At 45.2% G+C, this 23,411-nt stretch overlaps 1 protein-coding gene across 3 annotated transcripts in view; it reads right to left on the reverse strand.

The window, feature by feature from the left end:
* Positions 1-259: 259 nt before the first annotated feature.
* nup98 (nucleoporin 98 and 96 precursor) overlaps positions 260-23,411 on the reverse strand; it is a 107,747-nt gene continuing 84,595 nt past the window's right edge. For all 3 annotated transcript variants that reach the window (XM_080197732.1, XM_080197733.1, XM_080197731.1), the window contains 11 exons: positions 22,567-22,993; positions 20,298-20,527; positions 18,521-18,790; positions 16,526-16,683; positions 15,938-16,078; positions 14,807-14,958; positions 14,321-14,542; positions 12,618-12,859; positions 11,662-11,816; positions 8,793-8,904; positions 260-3,359 (listed from right to left, as the gene is read on the reverse strand). In XM_080197732.1, coding sequence (XP_080053858.1) covers positions 3,145-3,359; positions 8,793-8,904; positions 11,662-11,816; positions 12,618-12,859; positions 14,321-14,542; positions 14,807-14,958; positions 15,938-16,078; positions 16,526-16,683; positions 18,521-18,790; positions 20,298-20,527; positions 22,567-22,993 — 2,324 coding nt within the window. In that variant the 3' untranslated portion in view covers positions 260-3,144. The remainder of the gene's footprint in view (positions 3,360-8,792; positions 8,905-11,661; positions 11,817-12,617; positions 12,860-14,320; positions 14,543-14,806; positions 14,959-15,937; positions 16,079-16,525; positions 16,684-18,520; positions 18,791-20,297; positions 20,528-22,566; positions 22,994-23,411) is intronic.

Below are 23,411 nucleotides of genomic sequence, written 5' to 3' on the forward strand. Positions count from 1 at the left end.
TCCTCACCAAGTCATCACCACACCAACTCAAAACTACATTGCCTTTCCTTCACTGCCGCTGGGTCAAAATCCTGGAACTCTCTTCCTAACAGCACGGTGGGTGTACCTACACCACATGGACAGCAGCAGCACAGGAAGGCAGCAGCTCACCACTGCCTTTGCAACATAATGCAAAATGGGCACTAAATTCTAGCCCAGCCAGCGAAGCCCACATCCCGTGAAAGAAAACACACACACACAAATACAAAACTCCCAACAGTCATTGAAATTCGCACATTTATTAAAAAATATTGCATGTTCCCTCTCCCCACACAAAACAGTTAAAAAGAATACTCTTAACAATCTATGGAATTTACTTTATTTGCAATTTTGTTTTAATTAAAAAAACTTTTCAATGCATTTTTTTTTTAAATCACACCACCTGCAAGACACACACACACACACACACACACACACACCCCCCTCCCTCTCCTCACCACCACGAGAGCAGGAGCTGAGAATACCCAGAGGCAGAAAGGGGGATGAAGATGCTCATTTGCAATATGATAGCAGAAGTACTGTTATAAAGCATTTTGGGATATTGTGATACTGAGACCTGTATTCTACTGATTGACGAGTAACGTTCACATACACACAGACACCGACCTCACTGAGATCATAGTTTCCTTAAATTAAATGAACTGATCTTTACACGCTGCCTCCTGGGTTCTGATCAGAGATGTGCTGGGGTACAAGGTATCTGGGCTATATTGATGGAACCAAATTTCACCCCAACTATCTGGACAGTTCACAAGGAGGTGCCCAAATATCAGATCTCTCACCCCAGCCATCTTCCCTCCCCAAAAATTGAAGCAGGACCCAATAGTTCAACAGTAAAGCTGGAGTGGGAAATCTGGCAGATCAACAATCCAAACTAGAAAGCTTCACCAAACATCAATTCCAGAATGGTGTGGGGGAGGAAAATTCCTGAGATATTTCAGAAATCATATTGCTGTGCCCAAGAATTTAGCCTTGATAATTTCCCTTCTTTACCCTGGTGTTACTAATACCGCACTCTCTCTCCCTCTCTCTGTGACATGCCACTCTTATCATTTATTCATGGACACATTCTCTCTTCAGGTAACAGTCCTCCTTTCAGACACTACTCCAGATACTTCTGCCTTAGTGTCCTGGCTAAAACACGGATCTGGCTGCTGTGGCTTTCTGCAGTGTTTATAATAGAGGGAGGTGGATGGATCAAAAAATTTCTCAGTCCTCCCCATTGAAAGCTTTAGGAGATCCTGAGGTGTGACTGCCCACATAACCTTTAACAGTTGACAAGGGGTTGCTACCAGAGGATTTTATTTTAATTTAAAAGTACTTGATTTGGTTTTAATATTTGGACATTGCCAGTAAGGGTTGGATTAATTAACACAGACTTCAGGCAGCTCCTACTTGATGTCTCAATCAAGAAGTGAGGACGCAACACATCACCAGGGAGTGACGAGGAACAGACAGTCCAGTGGATTGTCCCTGCCCATTCATCCCTGCAGGGCTAAAGGCCAACTGCATTGCACCCTGTGTGGGTCACTGCTGAATGTAGATCAGTGAGAGGCGCATCAGAACAGGAGGTGGCTGGCTGAGTGTGGAGATATCACTGAGTCTTCCCTGGTTACTTTCATTGTCTACAATTCCATTTTTAAACAGATTAATTGGTTAGGTTTGAGTTAAGAAGCTCCACAAGGACAGTTAATGAAGTCCACTCTGGCACATCAAACTAATGCAACATTCCAGGATTCTCTCCAGCTGCTGGTTTCAGGAGACAGTTTGATAAAACCATCCACTGGCCAGAGAGATATTACAGGTGGTTGTGCAAGCATTATCCCAGCTTGCAGTCTGTTTAACACTCATTGCTCAGAACTCGGATCTCTGAAGCCTACTGTGGACTCCAGGACACATAGGACTGTAAATGGCGTGGCTGTAACCCGAGTGCTGTGTGGAACAAATCTCCCCTCTCCTCACGCTGCTGTGTGACCAATTTCACTCAGTCCAACTTGAGAATCCTTCCCAGCTCCCTTAACTTCAACATCCTCCCCTTTCCCAGAGGGGGTGGGGGGTTTATACAAACTTGTTCATTCTGATAGCATCAGAGGGGAGCGAAGCTGGATTTACAAGCGATCTGGGAAAGTTGCAAACAGGAAGAAAGCTCCTAAACACCACGTTGTTTGTGCTCAGAGGCAGTGAAGGCCAGCAGCAGGAGAGGACAGTTCCTTTACCATTGCCAGAGTGAGGAAAATCAGAGGGACCAGAGTTAGCACATACCAACAGCATTACAAATGAAATAACGGCCCCACTGCACAAGACAAACTATGGCAGTTCAGCCTATACAGAAACACCAAAGAATAACTCCCTAGGCAACAGTTAATGCACAGATCCACACATTACTGAAGGATTGGGAAATTCTGCACAAGGTCAGGGTGGGGGGAATGGGATAAGAAGGGAGTTGCTGAAGCTGCAGCTTTAAACAAGCAAATCTAAACTGTTTCTCTGATGTCTTGCATGCCTTGTGACTAAACCAAACTCCACAGCACATTTCCTTCCCCATTTCCTCGCTCTCTGGGGGTGGGATTACTGCACTGCTCACTGGCATCACCTAGTGACAGATATCGTCCAGCACAGGGGGATCTTCCACCTCACACCAATGTGTTATTATCAGGCAGATCGTGCAGCTGCACTAAACACAATTTAAAAAACAATGTTTATTGTCAGTTTGATCCCTCTCAAAGTGACAAATTATTTAGCCAGATGGTTTTAAGCAAACTAGCTCCCGGTATTGACAAGTTGCAGGCACTATTGCTGATCCTTCATCAACACTGCAAGACTTGGATAATGACTTAACTTAGAACAGAAGTAAATAAAAAGCGAGAAAGTCCCGCCAACATGCGAGCCACGTGGCACCTGGTAACATTCCGGGATACAGTCCTTGCTCAAGAAGCCGCCTCTCGATGTTTAAAAAAGGTCTTTGAATGATTCCTCTATTTAACAATGGCCAGTGAAGACTCGCGGCAGCATTGCAACTTTGTCAGAGGAACTTCAGCTCAAAGGGGGAAGCGTACAGGCGGAAAGGGCTAGAACTGTTCTCTCAGCCCTCAGCAGGACAGGAGGCTATGGGCTGACAACCAGCTCCCGCAGATAGGTCTGAGTCAGGCTGCGCAACTCCTCCAGAGCATAGTCTTCAGGCATGGGCAGTTTGCGGATGTAAGGAGCGAGCAAGCGTAGAGGAACATGTTGGAGACTGGGGGCCCTATCACCAGGTAATTCGGCACTGTGCTGCAGTCCGAGCACAGTACGCAGCATGTTAGCGATCTGTTTAGCCATGTCTGAGGAGAGAGAGAGAAAGAAAGAGAAACAAGTCAGAAACAACAGCAACTCCACTGCCACTCAACACATCATTAACAATACTCATATCTCCCTCCCAGTCTTGCCCACAGCGTCAATATTCACCTGAAAACATAGCAGCAATGCAACATTACTCAATAGGCTTTTGGAGGATGGTTTGGGAGGTGGCAGGAGATTATGCAATTAGAAATTCAGAACAGGCAAAACAGAGCAATAGTGAAATTGCGCCATCCCCAACTTGGACTCGTGGTCACAGCAGAGTTTTACAACATAGTAATAGGCCTTTCAACCCAACTTGTCCATGCCGCCCCACTTTTTTTTAAGCCACTAAATTAGTCCCAAGGTTCAGAGACTTGTAGAGAAAAGAGATTGCTCCCCTTCTCCAGAGAATACAGTACAAATCCAACTGCTGCACTGATCCTGGCCTCCACTCCCACCCAACTGAATCCAGTAATGCTGTAGGCACTGCACATAAACCAGATGACACTGTGCTCCAACAGAATGTACTGATGTAACTTGTAGCTCCTAATATTGGTAATGGAGGGACAATCTAATCAAAGTGATTAAAGCAAATCAAGCATCTGATCAACAGATTTCCCGCTGACTATTTGGGGCCCTATTGTACAACCCTATCAAAGTGATCTCTCCCTTATTTCACAGTTCTATCCATATAGACTCAGTGGGTGGATATACCCCTTTTCAGTACTGCCATGATGTTTTCCCTAATCAAAAGTGCAACTCCACCTCCTCTGAGCTGCTAGTCCTGCCCCTGCCTTAGCCATGTTTCAGTAATTGCTATAATATCCCAATCCCATGTACCCTTTCATGCTGAGTTCATCTGCCTTGCCCATCAGGCTCCACCGTCCTACCATTTGTTGGTCTGCAGTCTCAGAAATTAACAATACAGCAGCATCAGTATCAACCTCCATCCTAACAGGTTGTTCACTTAATTATGGAATCACCCAGGATCTATATGGATCACTGTGTGGATAAGATGTTCAGTGGAAGTGCTTCACCACATTTCTGGACAGTCTTTTCTTCCCATGTTGTAAATTATTTTTGTAGAACGCAACTTCTTGAAAGTACTCGGATTCTTCTTTCCCTGGAAAGAATATTCAGAAGCTGGTCTAGCCCAACAAGCTTTTGCAATGTCACCCATTTTGCCAAAATCCTTCAATGAATGTCCTTGCTCCAGTATTTATTTAGGCACATCTGTGACATGCTGATTGAGTTTTTAACTTCTTATGGCAGTTCCCAACTTGTGGATTTCAATGCCTGCACCAGATTATGAGGCATCTTTACAGCCAGTTCCATTGGCACTGCCATTTTGATTAGATTTACTGTCAGATATATTAATTAGTACACAGTGAAAAGTATTCTTTCTATAGAGAAAACATATCGTTCACAGGAAGGAGAGAATGCAGAAGGTAGTGTTACAGTCACAGCTAGGGTGTAGACAAAGATCAACTGAATACAAGGTAGGTCCATTCAAAAATCTGATGGCAGCAGGGAAGAAACTGTTCTTGAAATCGGTTTGTACGTGACCGCAAGGGTTTTGTACCTTTTTCCCAATGGAAGTAGATAGAAAAGAGTATATCTGGGTGCGTGGGGTCCTTGATTATGCTGACTGCTTTCTGAGGCAGTGGGAAGCGTAGACAGTGTCAATGGGTGGTTTGCGTGAAGGATTGGGTTTCACTCATGACCCGTTGCAGTTTCTTGGGCAGAGTAGGAGCCATACCAAGTTGTGATACAACCAGAAAGAATGCATTCTATGGCGCATCTGCAAAAGTTGGTGAGTCTCATAGCAGACATGATGAATTTCCTTAGCTTCCTGAGAAAGTAGAGGCATTGATGGACTTTCTGAACTATAGTGTCGGCAAGGAGGGACCAGGACAGATTGTTGGTGATCTGGACACCTAGAAATTTGAAGCTCTCAACCATTTCCACTTCATCCCGTTGATGTAGACAGGGGCATGTCCTCCACTGCTTCCTGAAGTCGATGACCACCTTCTTCATTTTGTTGAAATTGAAGACGAGATTACTGGACCCGCACCAGTTCACCAGATTCTCTCATTCCTGTACTCTGTTTCGTCATTGTTTGAGATCCGACCCACTATGATGGTATCAGTAAACTTGAAAATCGAGTTAGAGGGTAATTTGGCCACAGTCATAGGTGTATCAGGAGTATTATAGGGGGCTGAGGACACAGCCTTGTGGGGCACCAGTATTGAGGGTAATCATGGATTTCTACCTGACCTTAAAGTCAAAGCATGTTTAGTAAGCAAGCTTCTTTGGACAGCCTCATTTTGTAGACCACAAACTAGATAGTCTTGAAGAGCATCTTCTAATGACTCAAACTCAATGTTGTGCAGCCTTAAGGTAACCATAGATTCAACAATGCTTTCACGTTCCATTGGATTCCTTCAGTGGAAGCTGAACAGTTCCACGATGATCAATGATTTTGGACAGTAATGCTCTTCAAGGATTTTTAGCAAGTCATTATATGTTTCGTTTCCCAGCTTTGAACCAAGCTTCTGAGCAAACTGAAGGCTTCACTTTCTATTGTATGGAGAAAAGCTGATACGAGCAACTTGTCTGCCTCCTTATTCGCTTGTACAAAATACTGGAAATACTCTACATGCAAACACTCATGATACATTTTCTTCATTGAAAAGGCCATGGATCCTCAGTGACCCCTCATTTCTCTGGCAGGCACCAGCGAATCAAGGCTGCGCAGTATACATTTCTTAAACTGTCTTTCCAGTTCTCCCTTTTTTAACCCTGGCGACTGTTGCCTGGATAATATATTTTAAATCAAACCATTCCAGCTGTACAGTTAAGTATCCCTTCTTTTTAAATATGCCAGACACTGCCCAGGATCTCACTCTGATCAAAAAAACTCTTGAAGCCACATGGAGAGCTTACATCCATTTTGAACTGTGCAGCGAGTCTCCCGCTCTGCAGCTACACATTGCAACACGTGCAGGACGTTGTAGCTTACAGTCCACACAATTTATTTTTCAGGTAAGAAGCACAATTCCTCCCCCTCCACTTTTTTCTTTATTTGATCTTCTCTCATCTGCATTCTAATAAGAACATAAGAAATAGGAGCAGGAGTAGGCCATCTAGCCCTTCGAGCCTGCCCCGCCATTCAATAACATCATGGCTGATCTGTCGTGGCTCAGTTCCACTTTCCCGCCCTCTCCCCATAACCCTTAATCCCCTCGCTTATCAAAAACCCATCAACCCACGTCTTAAAAATATTTAGCGAGGCAGCCTCCACCACTTCAACGGGCAGAGAATTCCAGAGATTCACCACCCTTTGAGTGAAGAAGTTCCTCAACTCCGTTCTAAACTGCATCCCCCTTTATCTTGAGGCTGTGCCCCCTAGTCCTACTGTCCTTTCTGAGCAGGAAGAGTCTCTCCACCTCTATCCTATCCATCCCATTCATCATCTTATATGTCTCCTGTCATTGATTCTTCTCAGCCTTCTAATGCTTGAAGCACAAGGACAATTTTTTTTTTATAAACTGGAGGATCTTTTCTCAATGTTTTTGATGAAACAGAATCTCAACTCATTACTGATTTTCATTTTGTAATCTCCTAACTCTATTAGAGGTTGTGGATTTCCCGTTCACCTGTGGCTGTGTGTCTGTCCGTGACGCCAATATCATCAAGTTTGCGGACGACACTATGGTGGTAGTTCTGATCACTAATAATGAGTCAGCCTACAGGGAAGAAGTCCAACGTCTGGTGATGTGGAGTGCTGGAAACAACCTGGCCCTCAACACTAAGATGACCAAGGAACTCACTGTGGATTCAGGAAGTCTAGAGGCAGCACACACACTCATTTAAATCAATGGGGTAGAGGTGGAAAGGGTCCATAGTTTCAAATTCCTGGATATCCACATCACGGAGAACCTCCCCTGGTCCCTCAACTCCTCCTTCCTAGTGAAGGAGGCTCTGCAGCGCCTATACTTCCTGAGGAGGCTACACAGCCAATCTGCCCCTCCCAGCTTCTTTCAAACTTCTACCAGTGCACAATAGAGAGCATCTTGTCGAACTGCATCGCAGTGTGGTACAGCAGTCATTCCATTTCTGACCAAAAAGTCTGCTGCAGGTAGTCAAAACTGCCCAATACATCATCAGCACCCAATTAGCAACCATGAGGGAGGGGATTAAGGGTTATGGGGAGAGGGCGGGAATGTGGAACTGAGCCACGACAGATCAGCCATGATCTTATTGAATGGCGGGGCAGGCTCTGAGGGCTAGATGGCCTACTCCTGCTCCTATTTCTTATGTTTCATCACAAACGCTGTCTACGGAGATCCCTCAGCATCACCAGAGATCCCACCCATCCCAGCCTAAGACTGTTTGCCCCCTGCCATTTGGGAGGCGCTATAGATGCATTTGAGCCCATACAACCAGGTTCAGAAACAACTTCTTCCCCAGAGCTGGTAGCCAGTTGAACTCTATTCCCAGGCGATGGGCATTGTGCAACATGCGTGTTTACTTAATGACTATTGGCTCTATTTTATAATGATTACTTGCATTTGCTTTTTTCTTTGTATCTTGGGAGCCTGCAAGCTTACTTTTTGTTGTATTTATAGATTATATACTGACAATAAAGTTGAAATGAACTGAAGATGTAGTTTGTACACATAGATCCAAACTGACAGATTTATTCAGGTGCTTTTGCCTGTACAGACCGAAACAAACTAAGGAGAGGTTGGAGAAACTTGGTTTGTTCTCACTGGAACCATGGAAGTTGAGGGATGACCTAATAGAAGTCTACAATATTACGAGAGGCATGGACAGAGTGGATAGTCAGAAGCTTTTTCCCAGGATGGAAGAGTCAATTACTAGGGGGCACAGGTTTAAGGTGCGAGCGGCAAGGTTTAAAGGAAATGTACAAGGCAGGTTTTTTTTTAAACACAGAGGGTGGTGGGTGCCTGGAATTCGCTGCTGGGGGAGGGTGTGGAAGCAGATACAATAGTGAGTTTTAAGGGGTGTCTGGACAAATACATAATAGGATGGGAATAGAGGGATATGGTGCCGCGAAGGGGGTTTTAGTTAAGTCGGGCAGTGTGGTTGGTGCAGACTTGCAGGGCTGAAGGGCCTGTTCCTGTGCTGTAATTTTCCTTGTTCTAAAAGCAGCACCTCCATAACATCATAATAACATCACCATAAATCATGTGATGAACTCTTAAAGTTATCATACAACAACTAAAATATATAACACCCATGCACAAGGACACCTGGATTCCTCTGCATCTTGGATGTTATACATTGAGACACGCTACATTCCAAAAGTACTTGCATTGGTTATTGGAGATACAGTGCCTTTCACAATTTCTAAATTCCCATTCAAGAACAAAAGGGACAGAGAAAAACAAAAGCGTTAAAAGTGATACCAGATTGAGCCAGTCGATCTTTGGCTGAGAGACAGTCGATCAGTTCTATCCGGCTACACAGAGACATCACCTCAGTATGGATTCTCTCCAGCTCATAGGTCGGATTCTCCACCTACAGAACACAGGCAGTTAATTCTTTGCCATACATATAGCTTCCATATCGCTACCGAGAAAACAAACGCCCATTTCAGTGGCCTTTCCAGTGGACTGTATCAGTGAGAACGATTTCTGAATTAGGGAGGATGGTGAGAAAGCAGCACAAAGGAATTCCAAATTAGAAAATGGTAGTCACAACCTGACACACCCTACAGTGTGGGAGACATTGGATCATTGCAGCAATGATGCGTCTCTCCCGCCACCTCCCCTGTGACTCAGTGATGTCAACTGTTTCACACACTAACAATTCATCTTGCTTGTACTACACTGATGAGGAGAGGGGCTATTCTGATCTTGTGAGCCAGTGGGAGTCAATGGTGTAAATTGAAATGCTGCTGTACCGCTTCCCACCACCGGATGGCGAGAACTCCACAGTTTTGCCAGCACACACCCAGAATTGTTGGTGCATAAATTTCACTCCAGCGTCACAATGCCCTTTGGGTGTGAGATCACCCTCCAATACCACTGTGAACTGGAATTTATTCAAGCACAGAAAAGACTATTCAACTATAAGTAACATCAGAATTAAGCCTCACCCTGCCCTCCAAAAAGCAAAGAAAAGCACAATAACAGTGTTAAGTCACAGGACAGCATCAGCAGGTATAGAAACCTTGGGAACATTATACCACTGCTGTTAGACACAGCTTGCTGTGTACAAATCAGCTGCCCACGTTTCATACAACAGTAACTACACCTCAAGTGCTTCACTGGCTGGGTAGCAGACTGGGGTGTAATAGGGTCACAGAAGGCCCTATAAAATGCAAGCTTTCCTTTTCTTTCTATTCAATCACTGTTAACATCTCTTCACTGTCCTGTAGGCCACTTTCCACAAACACCAACATCTCCATTTTACCAGTGCTGCGGTGTCAGAGATGCTGAGTCTTTCAGATGCAACATTAAAATGAGGACTTGTTGGGATGGATATATTCCTGGGATGGAGGACTGATCTTATGAAGTGGAGATGCTGGCACTGGACTGGGGTGGGCACAGTAAGAAGTCTCACAACACCAGGTTAAAGTCCAACAGGATTATTTGATAGCACAAGCTTTTGGAGCGCTGCTCCTTCATCGGGTGAGTGGAATGAAGAAGGAGCAGCGCTCCAAAAGCTCATCCTATCAAATAAACCTGCCGGACTTTAACCTGGTGTTGTGAGACTTCTTACTGATCTTATGAAGAGAGGCTGAACAGGGTATGCCTTTACTCATTGGAGAATCATAGGTGAGGTTATTGAAACATAGAAGATTCTGAGGGGACGTGTGAGGGTGGATACCAGAAGGATGTCACTGGATTAGTAATCCAGAGACCCAGGGTAATGTTCTGGGGACCTGGGTTCAAATCCTGTCATGGCAGATGGTGAAATTTGAATTCAGTAAAAAAAATCTGGAATTAATCTACTGACGACCATGAAATTATTATCGATTGCTGTAAAAACCCATCTGATTCATGAATGTCCTTGAGGGAAGGAAATCTGCCGTCTGTACCCAGTCTGGCCTACATGCGACTCCAGAGCCACAGCAGCGTGGTTGACTCTTAACCGCTCTCTGAAATGGCCAAACAAGAGACAGTTCAAGGGCAATTAAGGATGGACAACAAATACTGGCCCAGCCGGCGACACCCATATCCCATGAATGAATAAAAAATATTTCCATCTGTGGAAAAATGATCAGGATAGATATATATTCCACTCCACAGCGAGGCACAGGATTCTCTTTTCACTTATCCTTGTTGGCTGTTGTTAATGAGCCCATTTGCTTTTGAACAAGTAGTTTATTTCTGTACAGCAAGATTCTATCAATGAGGTGGTCCTCATTTTATTCTTGGTGATGGACAGCACGACGGCACAGTGATTAGCACTGCTGCCTCACAGTGCCACAGACCTAGGTTCGAGGACAGTTGAAGAGGAGATGGAGAATTAGTTTCTCCCAGAGAGTTTAGTCTGTTGAAATTCTCTTTCTCAGAGCAGTGGTGGCTGGGTTGTTGAACACATTAGAAAGATTATTGTTAAGAGAATCAGGGTTATGGAGTAGATGGCAAAGAGGATTTGAGATTGAATATCAGCAAAGACTCAAAGGACTGTACGGCCCACTCTTGCTCCCAAGTCCTGAGAGAGTTGGCCTTTGATCTTGACCATTCACCTCACCCCACCGCCCCCCCCCCCCCCCCCACCCCCCAACCCTATCTTAAGTTTAAACTTTAAGTTCATTTATTAGTGTCATATGTAGGCTTACACTAACACTGCAATGAAGTTGCTGCGAAAATCCGAGTTGTCACACTGATGCCTTTCGGGTACACGGAGAGAATTTAGTCAATGCACCTAACCAGCACATCTTTTGGACTGTGGGGGGAAACCGGAGCACCCGGAGGAAACCCATGCAGACACAGGCAGAATGTGCAAACTACACACAGACAGCAACCCAAGCTGGGAATTGAACCTGGGTTCCTGGTGCTGTGAGGCAGCAGTGCTAATCACTGTGCCACCATGGCATCCATCACCAAGAGTAAAACGAGAACCATCTCATTGGTAGAATCTTGCTGTACAGAGAAATAAACTACTTGTTCAAAAGCAAATGGGCTCATTAACAACAGCCAACAAGGATATGACAGAAGAGAATCCTATGCCTCACTGTGGAGTGGAATATATATTTACCCTGATCATTGTTCCCTGTTATTCTTCAGAACAAGTGATACTGCCCCTCACGTCCACCCCGCATACCTTGTCAATTCCCCGCACTGTTTCCATGATTCGGATATAGTCGTAGAAAACTGCTCCAGCTGTCTCCCAGTCCTGTATCTGTAAGGTGCACTCTGGAGAGGCCAGCTTTTCCAGGAAGTATTTCAGGTAGCTGTAATTCTCATTGATGATGGCATCTAAGAAGGAGGAGGTTAAAAACACTGAGAGGAGGGAGGTGTACTCAGGAGCTATTCTGTTTCACATTCCACTGCTTACACCAGGTCAGATTTGTTCAGTGCTCAGCTTGTCAGTACAAGTGTGAAAGTGGCCACACTCTAAGTGTAGGTAACAGGGCTGAGAGTGGAAATCACTACCACAGAAAGTAGCTGAGGCCAAAACACTGAATATTTTCAAGAAGCAGATATGGCAATAGGTCTGCCTACTTCTCTCTCTCATGTTATCCAATTCAAGCTACTGCTGAATCCAGGCCTTTACCATCTCCAAAGCTGACTGAAGTGATTCAGAGCTGCCCTCCCAGCTCTCCGCCTCTACAAACCCGCACTCAGAAACCCCACTGCCTGTGCGCCAACTCTCACCTAATCCTGCTCATTTAGCACCTGTACTTTTAGTACTCCCCTCCAGTAAAGGAATATCTTTACTGTTATTTCTAAATCCCTATACAGCTTCTCTCAACGTCTGAGCCTCAAGCCCTAGTCCTCCAATTCTGGGCTATTATACAACCCTGATTTTTATCACTCGCCTGTGACCCTGTATCCACTGCCTGGGTCCCAAGCTCAGAAATTCTCTCCCTAAACCTCTCTGACCAAGCTTTAGGTGCCCTGTCTTGAATATCTCATGTGACAAGTCTGTTTGAGAACCGCTCCTTTGAAACGCCAAGATGGTTTATGTTGACAGTGCTTTATAAATGCGAGTCATTATTTTCAATCTTGCCGTGTTTCCTGGTTACTGCGATTGGTTTGAGCTACATTTCCTGTTACCTGATGCCAGATGTCTGACCACCAGTTGGTGACACCTGTTCCAGTGCCCTGCCTCGATCAGGTGAAGTGCTTCCTTGTGGATATCGCCGCATTGGTGAGCCCTCAGGCTCTTGGCATCGTGGATCCACTCTGGAGGGATACCGAGCTTCTCCTGCAGGAACAATTCCTTTGCCTTCTGCTCCTCCGTCTCCTCCAGGGTGCAATGCCTGTTCAGCTGCTCCCGCACTGCATTCATTCGCTGCCTATGGGAAGAGGGCAACTTGTTTAAACTGTTGCACTGATACAGTACGAAGCCTTCAACACTCTCTAACTGCCCTCGGGATATACATTAGCATGTGGAAAGCCTGTGATTGACACCACTAAAATACTTCTTTTTGGCAAGCTTCCTGTCCCACTATTCCAAACAACATACTGCTCATTAAATCTTCTCTAAGTAAGCTTTCATGATGACTGAGTTTATAACCTGGCTTGTGCTATGTTACTCATTTCAGCGTGGGCTATTGGAAGTTAGTGGGAAACAGAAGGAGAATCGATATTCTATCGTTAGGAGTTGTGCACCCAGCAACTCCCCTTACATCAAGTCATTAGATACTTATAATTTTTGATAGAACTGTAGACTAGGCAAAGTTTACACCCACAAAGAGGCCATTCAGCCCATTTGTACCTGATGGATCTCTGCTAGAACCAACCATCAATAATCCCACTTTCCTTATAACCATGTCAATCCTCATCGCACTCTCTTCTCTTAACCCTATATCAATCCCCAAACTAATCCCACTGCCCCACTCTCCCTATAGCCCTGTATCAATCCCAAACTAATCCCATTCTCTTGCTCTCTCCCCATAGCTCTGTATCAATCCCTAATGAATCCCATTCCTGCTCATAAGCCAGTTCTCTTCCATATTGCTGCATCTTTGCTTTAACCATTTATCCAAATTTTCCTTAAAAACTAATGACTTTTGCCACAAGCATTCAGTGATGAGACATTTAATACTCAACAGTCCTTTACCAACAGAAATTTCTACTGACAATTGTCCTCTAGTTTAGCACCATGACCTCACCATTACTGATGCCCTAATCCTAGAATCCTAACAGTGCAGGAGGAGGCCATTTGACCCATTGAGCCTGCACCACCAACAATCCCACCCTATCCATACAACCCCACATATTTACTCTGCTACACTCTTGACACTATGGGGTAATTTAGCATGGCCAATCAACCTAACCCATTCAGCTTTGGAGTGAGGGGAGAAACCGGAGCACCTGGAGGAAACCCACGCAGACACAGGGAGAACATGCAAACTCCACACAGACAATGACCCAAGCCAGGAATTGAATCTGGGTCCCTGGCGCTGAGAGGCAGCAGTGCTAACTGCTGTGCCACCGTGCTGCCCCAATGACAAGGATGTTTCTCAATTTGCTCTGTGCAAATCCTTCATAATTGGAAAAAGTTAGATTCCTCCTCTCTGTTCTGAGAATCACCCTGGTACCTCTAGTTATGAGGAGAGTGGGGAATGTCCAATTATGTTATTATTGTGTACCTGCTGTGGGTTGTGTCAGATCCATAACCAGACTCTAAAATGTGCACACAGTTCCATCAACTATCTAATACCCTGAATAAACTGTAACACTAACAGAGCGACTGGAGGCAATAGAGGCAAGATCCCAATATATCTGAAGTTGCGCTTTAGGACTAAACTTACTGAGAATTGGAAATGTGCAGCAAGACAAAGACTGCCCATTCCCAGAGGCCGGCTGCCTCGAGTTGAGCAGCGAAGCTGGTGTGCACCATAGCCTGGTGCTTGTCAGACAGGTGAGTGTAGTTCATTGCCTGTAGCACCATCCATAAGTGCCAGCTTAGCCGGTAATCCAAATGGTCTGCAGTCACAGTCCTTGGGTTCAGCAGCAGGTGCAGCTCATAGTGTCTGTGAAAAGGGAACAAGGAAACAAGAGTAAACCAAGGAAGGAATCGGAATCAGTACATAGTACAGAGTGTAGGTCAGGCATATCCTGTCGGCAGTTCAGGTACAGACAAAGTGGCAGTAAACCTGGTCTACCCTCAGAGGGGAGAGTTCAAATTAAATCCAACAGAGCTCACGTTGATAAACCTCAGACTGAGAATATAATACTCTCACTTCGGACAGCCGCTGATTGGAGGATATAATACTGATTGCGGAGGCCTTCTGTACCTGTCGCTGTAGAGTTTCAGTAAATGGTAACAGATGTCCTGATGGAGGGCACCTTCCTCTTCACTCTCAGGAACTTCAATCAGGTCAATATTAGTATCTTCCATGTAGGGAGGTAGTGGATAGCGTGCGTACTTCTGGACTTCTTCACTGCCCTGTAAATTCAGCCAGAACTTTAGTTGACAGAAATCTCTCATTTCTTACAATCACAGAATCCCTACAGTGCAGAAAGAAGCCATTCAGCCCATTGAGCCTGCACTGACAATAATCCCACTCAGACCCGATCCCCGTAACCCCACATGTTTACCTTGCTAATCTCCCTGACTACAAGAGGCACAGCCAATCATCCCAACCCACACATCTTTGGAGTGTGGGAGGAAACCCACGCAGACACAGAACATGAAACTCCTCACGGACACTCACCTGAGGCTGGAATTGAATCCGGGTCCGTGGCACTGAGAGGCAGCTGTGCTAGCCAATCTGCCACTTTCCTTCTCTTCAAGGCAGATGTAGAAGCAAAACTGTCCAATGCCCCAGTGGACAGTTAATGGACAGCTGTAGAGTGAATATACAGCCATTGTGGTCATTTATCAGAGTACAGCTTTGTAGCCTCCCACTCAGAAGACTGAGTGATAAATCCCATTGTCAGGGAGCGCACAGAATCCAGTGGTACAGAGGGAACACTGAACTGCTGGACATGCTGTCTTTTAAGAGAGACATTAAGCCAACATTCTGGGCCAATACTTTGCCTACAACCAGTTACACTCAAAAATAAAAGCTCATCTGTCATTGTCACACAGCACATTCATATCACCAAGGTGGGATCTAGCTGCCATGTTTCCACATTTGCAACTGAAATTATATTTCAGTAAGTATTTCTGGCTTGAGAGCAGAATGTGCTGTTCTGAAGTCAAAGATACAGAAGGGGATAAATAAATGTAAGTACTCACTTAACCGCTAAATGCTGTCTGGCACACAGCAAATTGCACCAAGAGAAACGACTGCCTTGAGTTCAGTGTTACGCACAGACAATAGTTCATCGTTCAGCAGTAGTCAGAATTGAACTAGAATCATTTAACTCTGTTACAGGAACAGAAAAAAATGGATTGATTCTTTGAGTAGATACTCTGATACCTGAAAAGCTTCACTGTACATGTTGAGAGCATCAGCAATGGAAGCTCTGGGTGGCAGCATGTACCAAAGATGGACAGCCAGGCAGCGCTTCCAGTCCAGCTGTGAGCAGATGTTAATGTAACCCTCTGACGATTGCCATACCTAAACAAAAACGCAAATAGCAATGTGAATGTTTGATGCTGAATGCACAGACTCTGGTGCAGTGTCCCCCATACACTCTCCAATAGTTGACTGTCTGGACAGCCCATACAGCAGGCAGGCTACCACCTAGACCCACTGTATTGATTCACCCCCTTCACTCTATCACCTTCCCTTCACACCCTCCCACAAACCCCTGCCACTCTCCCCTCCCCCCTCCCCCCAGGAACCCTGCCGCTCTCCCCTCCCCCAGAAACAGAATTATCTTTGGGTCCCACTGACATTTTTTGCTTCCACGTCACTCCCTGGGAGCAGGTTCCAAGATCCTATTCCTGATCATCAAGCCCGAAGGAACAATTACCAGAACTTTGTAATTTTCCCTTTAAAATCCACAAAATCTTTTCCAAACAGTAATCCTATGTCTGGAAGGTTAACAGAGAGAATACTTACTGGTTTTCCAGCCAGCAGGGCAAAGATCTTCAGCCTCTCCTCCTGGATGAAGGGGTCAGCCAACAGTTGGTTCCAGTCAGCCAGCTGCAAGCTGAGGAGCTCTCGGACCTGGTGGCCCCCAGCAGCCTGAGCTAGCAGCAAGGCCAGCCTGTGATCCCCTGTATCACACAAACAGCATGTCAGCACTCAGACACACATCACCCTCTTCCCCAACTGGCCCATGCACTGACACTCCCCTGGACCCACGCTCTCACCCACACCCCCCCAGTCTGCCCAGAGAGCTGCTGGGCCATTTCACATGATGGTTAAGAATCACCACATCACTGCAACAAGTAGGGAAGAACATTGCTGTACTTTAACTAGTCTTCTAACTACCTCTCAACACAGGAACTGCCTCCTTAGACTGGAAAACTGTATACATTACTCCACAGAAGTAAAGCAAGGGAGGAAAAGTGAGAAGGGGAAGTGTCGGTAAGTTAGTCTGTTGTCAGGAAGATGTTGGAATTGATAAGTAAGGCTAGGATGAAATGTTGAGCTGATGAGAAAGAGCCAGCCTGGATTAGTAAAGGATGAACCTGCCTGATGAACTGGGTTGAATTTTTGAAAAAGTGGCTAAAGCTTTGACAGGACATGTCGATGGAGGTTAGTTATAGGAACTTACAGTAAAGTCCCTCACTAGAGGCTATTGACTGAAGCTAAAGCTCCTGGAATTGTATGTAGCAAGTTATTGTTCAGGGTCAGTGATTGGCTCAGCAACAGGAGACAGAATAATGGATGTGATTCATAGCACACCAGAAGGATCCACAGATAAATACAAATTACTGCGGATGCTGGAATCTGAAACAAGAACAGAAAAAATGCTGGAAAATCTCAGCAGGTTTAACAGCCTCTGTGGAGAGAGAATACAGCCAACATTTCGAGTTTGGATGACCCTTTGTCAAGGATCCATGTTGGGTTCAAACTGGTCACCACATTAATAATGGGATAGAAGGCCACATACCCAAATTTATTGATAGGCTGCATTGTAAGCAGTATAGATGGAAGCAGAACATTATAAAATGATTAAGTGATCGGGCAACCAAAAGAGAAAATGTTGGATAATCTCAGCAGGTCTGGCAGCATCTGTAAGGAGAGAAGAGCTGACATTTCAAGTCCAGATGACCCTTTGTCAAAGCTAAAATGCTCAGAAAGTGGGAGATGTTTATACTGCAGAGCGAGAGGAATGAAAGATGAGTCACAGCCGTGGAAACCAGGGGAGAAGAGTTGGGGGGCTGTAGAAAAGAGGAAGCAGGGGGAGAAAAGCTAAGGGAAGGGGGATGAAGTAGGAGGAAGAAAAGAGTGGGGGTGGGGGAAAAAAATGAGGAAGACCACAAAGTAGTAAAAGATAGAGAACAGTAAAAAATGAAACAAAATAGAAAGCAAAGGGGGCCAAGGTGAGGTAGAGCAAATCATCTGAAATTGTTGAATTTGATGTTAAGACCAGAAGGCTGTAAGTGCCTAGCCACTGTTCCTCCCGTTTGCGTTGAGCTTCACTAGAACATTGCAGCAAGACAAAGATAGACATGTGGGCAATGAATAACTGAATGGGCAAATGGATTTCAGTGTAGATTAACTGAAGTCACCCATAGAGCTAGACCTTACAGGAGCGAAGCTAAAACTCTTCCACACACAAAGGTGAGTATGGGCTTGGAACTCTCTTCCACAAATGACAATTGATGCTAAATCAACTGTTAAATTTAAACCCATTGTTAGAATTTTGTTAACAAAAGTTATTATGGGATATGGGGCAATGGCGGGGATGTGGAGTTAAAATTCCAGACCGGCCATGAATGGTGAAACAGCCAACGAGGGGCTACAGTGTTGTGCCTCCTTGACTCTGGAAATCAAGAAAGTTGGGGGTCAAATTGTCAACCTCAATTCATCGCCCCAAACAAAAGGTACAGAAATGGCAGGAACAGCTGAAACTTGCTGGCAAAGCAGTGGATGTGTTTTTACCTTGCTGCTGTGCGAGCTTGCATGCCTCGCTGATCCTCTTCCCAGTCAGGTAGCTGAAGACAGCATCCACATGACTCTTGTGATGAGAGACTGCCACCTCCTCCTCGATCCTATCCTCCGCAACCTGAGACAGCCAGCGGGAGAATGCCCTGCGACGCTCTAACTGCTGGACGTACAGGCTGGGCTGTGAAAAGCTAGCATCCAGTTCGTTCAGGTCACCCCAGATGGCCTTGCACAGAGTCCATGCCAACGACCAATTCCTCACAATACCTGGAACAGTCACACTTGTTTAAATGAAGAGATAAAATGGAAAGGGGCTCAAAGACCTACCCTGGCTAAAACACCAGAACAAACCAGAGCTTATTTCATAAAAACCGTGACTGGGACTTCAAATTAAAGATTAAGCTTAGCCTGTTCCCAAATGCTGGATAGCTTAGCACATTTGAGTACTCTTACCAAAGTTCAATAAAGGTGTGTGGGGATAGGACTTAGAAAGGTCTGCAAACAGATTTCCTTTCTAACAAGGACATTACTGAAGAGGCTGGGTGTTTTGAATAATAGTGGTCATTGTTGCTAATGATGAGATTGTAAACTCTCAATTTCTGACCCAGAGTTCAGAGAGTAACCCATTGTACCAGTTGACTATTTTTAATATAAATTGATGGGTTTGAGACAGCAGTGCAGCAGGGGTGGTTAGGGTTTACCACGATGTGGAGATGCTGGCGTTGATCTGGGAAAGCACGGTAAGAAGTCTCACAACACCGTTCTGCACACATGAGGATGGCCTCAACCGGGATCTTGGGTTCATGTCACACTATCTGTAACTCCCATGACTTGACTGGGCTTGCACAATCTCACTAACTGTCCTGGCTGGAGACGATACACATCTCTTTAACCTGTGCTTAGCCTTCTCTGCACTCACATTGTCTGTATCTTTGAGACTTGATTACTTGTAAAGATTTACATTCCAGCCATTATCTTGTAAACTGAGTTTGTGTTTGTATATGACCTGTTTGTGAACACAAGTCCTCACTCAACTGATAAGAAGGAGCGTGGGACTCCGAAAGCTAGTGCCAAATAAAACCTGTTTGGACTTTAACCTGGTGTTGTGAGACTTCTCACTAGGGTTTATCATACAGCAGTTCCAAAAACCCTGATGTACCATTCCCACCCTGCCGTAGGAGGCAGTGATTAGGACAAATGCTCAAATCCTTGGTCAAAGAGATAGGCACTCCTTAAAACCTTTCTTAAAGGAAGATTGAGGATGAGAAATCAGCAAGTATTTTTTCCCACCAGTTGGTGAATTGTGCAACAAAAGAGCACAAAATGTTAACTCATATTTATATTACATGTTGAATGAAATGTCCAAGACCATTTCATAGGGGCCAGGTTACAAAAAACTTAGTCAGTCAAAGAGACAGTGTCTTAAAAGGAGGAAAGAGAGAGAGAGAGAGAGAGAGAGACACACACACACACACACACACACACACACACACACACACAGAGGGGAGGGGGGGGGCAGGGAAAAGAAAGAGAAAGAAATGGATGTAGAGGGGTGGAGAAGTTTAGGGAAAGAGTTCCTGAGCTTGGACTTCCACCAGTTGTAGAGCAGTTAAAATTGGGATGGGCAGGAGACTGGAATCAGAGGGGCGCAAAGATCTGAGAGGCTTGTGGGACTGGAGGGAATTACAGAGAAAGGGAGGAATGAGGCCATGGAGGGATTCGAAAACAAGGATGAGAATTTTGAAATGGAGGTGTGATTCCACTCTTCAAATACCTTCTGCCTTCTCACTCCTGTCTTCAGTCTCTTGGATCCAAGTTGCATATTCGTGCAAAGCTCCTACACCCTGCTCAGGTTCAACAAAGGGCAAGTCATCCTCAATTCCCAGGCGGCTGTGACGCAGAGCAATCTCCAGCTGCTCCGTGTACAGGGACACATCTTGCCTTGCTCGCTCTTCCTTCAGCATTACCTTCTCCACGTGCACCTTGAATGGAAGCTCTGAAACGCTGTATAATCCAAACACACAGACAATTCAAAGTCAGGCCAGAAATTGTTTACTCAGTATAATATATTCCTACCCTACCTTGCCTTTTCTCCCCCCGAAATTCTGTATCCAATTCCACAGGGTCCTCACGCAATTCTCAGCATCCTGACCAGCCAATTCACAACTGGATCTTGGTGCAAAAGATTGAGAAGTGGAGATGCCGCCATGGGACTGGGATAAGCACAGTAAGAAGTCTCGCAACATCAGGTTAAAGTCCAACAGGTTTATTTGGTAGCACAAGCCACAAGCTTTTGGTGCGCTGCCCCTTCATCAGGTTAATGGGAGTTCATTTCACACACAGGGCATATAAAGACACAAAGTCAATTTAGAAAATAATGGTTGGAATGCAAGTCTTTGATTACCTGTAAAGACTTGCATTCCAACCATTATTTTATAAGTTGAGCTTGTGTCTTTATGTGCCCTGTTTGTGAACAGAACCCCCACTAACTTGATGAAGGGGCAGCGCACCAAAAGCTTATGGCTCGTGCTACCAAATAAACCTGCTGGGCTTTAACCTGATGTTGTGAGACTTCTTACTGTGCAAAATACTGAGCCCAGTCCTCCAGCATTATTAAATGACTGATTCCCTCTCCAGATGCACATTAGTTTGTAATAAATCGGGAGCGGAGGTTAGGGAAATGGAGCAGATGGGACAAAGGGCCTGCTGCTGTGCTATCAACTCTCTGCACAATGGAAAATGGGGATGACACCTTGGTCTTCCCAATACTTGTAGCACTCAAGGCAATGACCACTCAACACAACGAGATGAATCACCTTCAGGCACTTCAGTCTGACTGTGCAGTCAAGGTTTCCCCCACACTCCCTCTTATAGCTTTAGGATGTGGACAATGCTACCACATAGCATACATTTGTGGTGTCTGAAGGCATTAAGGTTGGACACTGACTGCAGTTACTTGTTGGCCAGGCTGCGTAAGATTGCAGGTTCCTTGCTGGAAGGATTTTAATTTTCTGTTCAGGAATTTTCAACCTCATTACTCCCTGGTACCAAAACAAAAACTATTCACTGTGATGGTGGGCAGGGAGTGTAACCTCCTGGGAGCTAAACCAACTAAAAAAAATTCAGTAGCAGCTTTGGGAGAAGTTTGTTAGGGAATTTGGGAATGCAAGTGGGATGTTGAAGGTTTTTCCATTCACTGTGGAGAGAGATGGAGGCAAGAGGAGACTGAGAGAATGCAGGGCTCTCTGTTTGACCTCTCATCCTGTGTTTCCTCAGCCTGGAGTAAGAGTATTGGCCTGGATTCTGAGCTAAGGGCTTTACAGCGTTCTGACGCAGTTGGTGAGAGTGAGACTGACTGATCCACCGCTAGCAACAAGGTTAGGGCAGCGCTTGGGTAGTCTAATTTTGATAAAAGGGGGGAAGAAGGTAACGGGGGGCAGTCAGTGAAGACTGCCCCCTGGGAAAGTTCAGCAGAGGGTTTAGGGTGCTTCATTTAGCCACTAGTGGAAGCTCGTTCCTGGCTTGCTGATTATCGCAAACACCAAAAGAAAACAGCAAACCTGGTCAAGTCAGTTTCCTGCTGCCCATGGTACCTTGCAATGTGTTAAAATTAAACATTATCTAGGATTCGGTGACTGCCTGAAATTATCAAATACCCCACTGCCTTTCCAGGAGGCCTTCCCTCCTGTTTCAACATTTTCACTCCAGATCTTGACAAGTTTGATCAGACACCACAATAACCAGCATTTCACATCTCTAATATGGGAATACAAAATAACACTGAGCTACGTCAATGACTAAGAGCTCGGATTTAAGGAGCAACTTCTCAGAGCTTAAAGCTGAGGAAACTGAAGGTACAGTTGCCAATGATGGAGTAAAAGGTGAGGTATGGGGTAGATGGAGCAGAAAGGACAGAATTGAACAAACAATTCTAGCAGTGCTGGAGCCAATAACGTCACCAATGTCTGACTGAGTACCTGAGTTCAAATGAATATTAACATTTCACAATCAGACTCAAAGCCTCAGCAATTTCCGTTACTTACTGTTTGATCTTTGTAGGTTTTGGAAAGAAGTTATACTCCATGTCGCATGGATCAGAATCCTCCTCTGTCGTAGAGCACAGCTGATCCCCACTGTGACACAGTGTGCAATTGGGTGCCCACCCAACCCGGAATGAACGCCCAGCAAAAAGGGCCATGTCCATCAGGAGCTTTCCTTTGCCATTGGTAACTGACTCTTTCAAAGGCACTAGGCTCTGCTGCCGCCTAATTCCTACCGTCTTCAGCTGCACCTCAGGTGGGTGGCTGGAAATGGCAAAGGCAGAGGGTAGCTGGCCTGCCACCGGCCAGGAGTGAAGCAATGGTGAGCGAAGAGCCTCCACGCTGGCAGAAGATCGAAAACGCCTCGACTCCTGCTGCCCACAGCTAGGTAGAAGTGATTTGGCAAAGCTGCAATTAAATAGGCCTCCACCTGGAACAAATTCAACGAGAATAAGTTAAGTATCCTGCCTCACAATCACCTTCCAGACAGAGTGAGCATTCTAATGGTTACAATGCATTGCTAACAGCCAGAAGATTCTCATTTTACCAAGTCAATGAAATTCAATTCCAGAAAATGAAATGTGGTGCACTGCTATGAAAACTGAACAACACCTGACCCCATGGGAAGCAATGTATCAAAGTAATTGTCTCTTAGAAACCATAGAAAATTACAGTTCAGAAACAGGCCTTCTGGCCCTTCTTGTCTGTGCCGAACCATTTTTTGCCTAGTCCCACTGACCTGCACTTGAACCATATCCCTCCACAGACAAAAGTTGTAGGTAGGAGGATTGGAATGGAGGCACTCACTGAATATTAAAATGGGCAGCGCAGGCTTGTAGGGCCGAAGG

Source organism: Carcharhinus amblyrhynchos, chromosome 10 (assembly GCF_965287045.1).
Source record: "Carcharhinus amblyrhynchos chromosome 10, sCarAmb.v2.hapA, whole genome shotgun sequence".
NCBI lineage: Eukaryota > Metazoa > Chordata > Chondrichthyes > Carcharhiniformes > Carcharhinidae > Carcharhinus > Carcharhinus amblyrhynchos.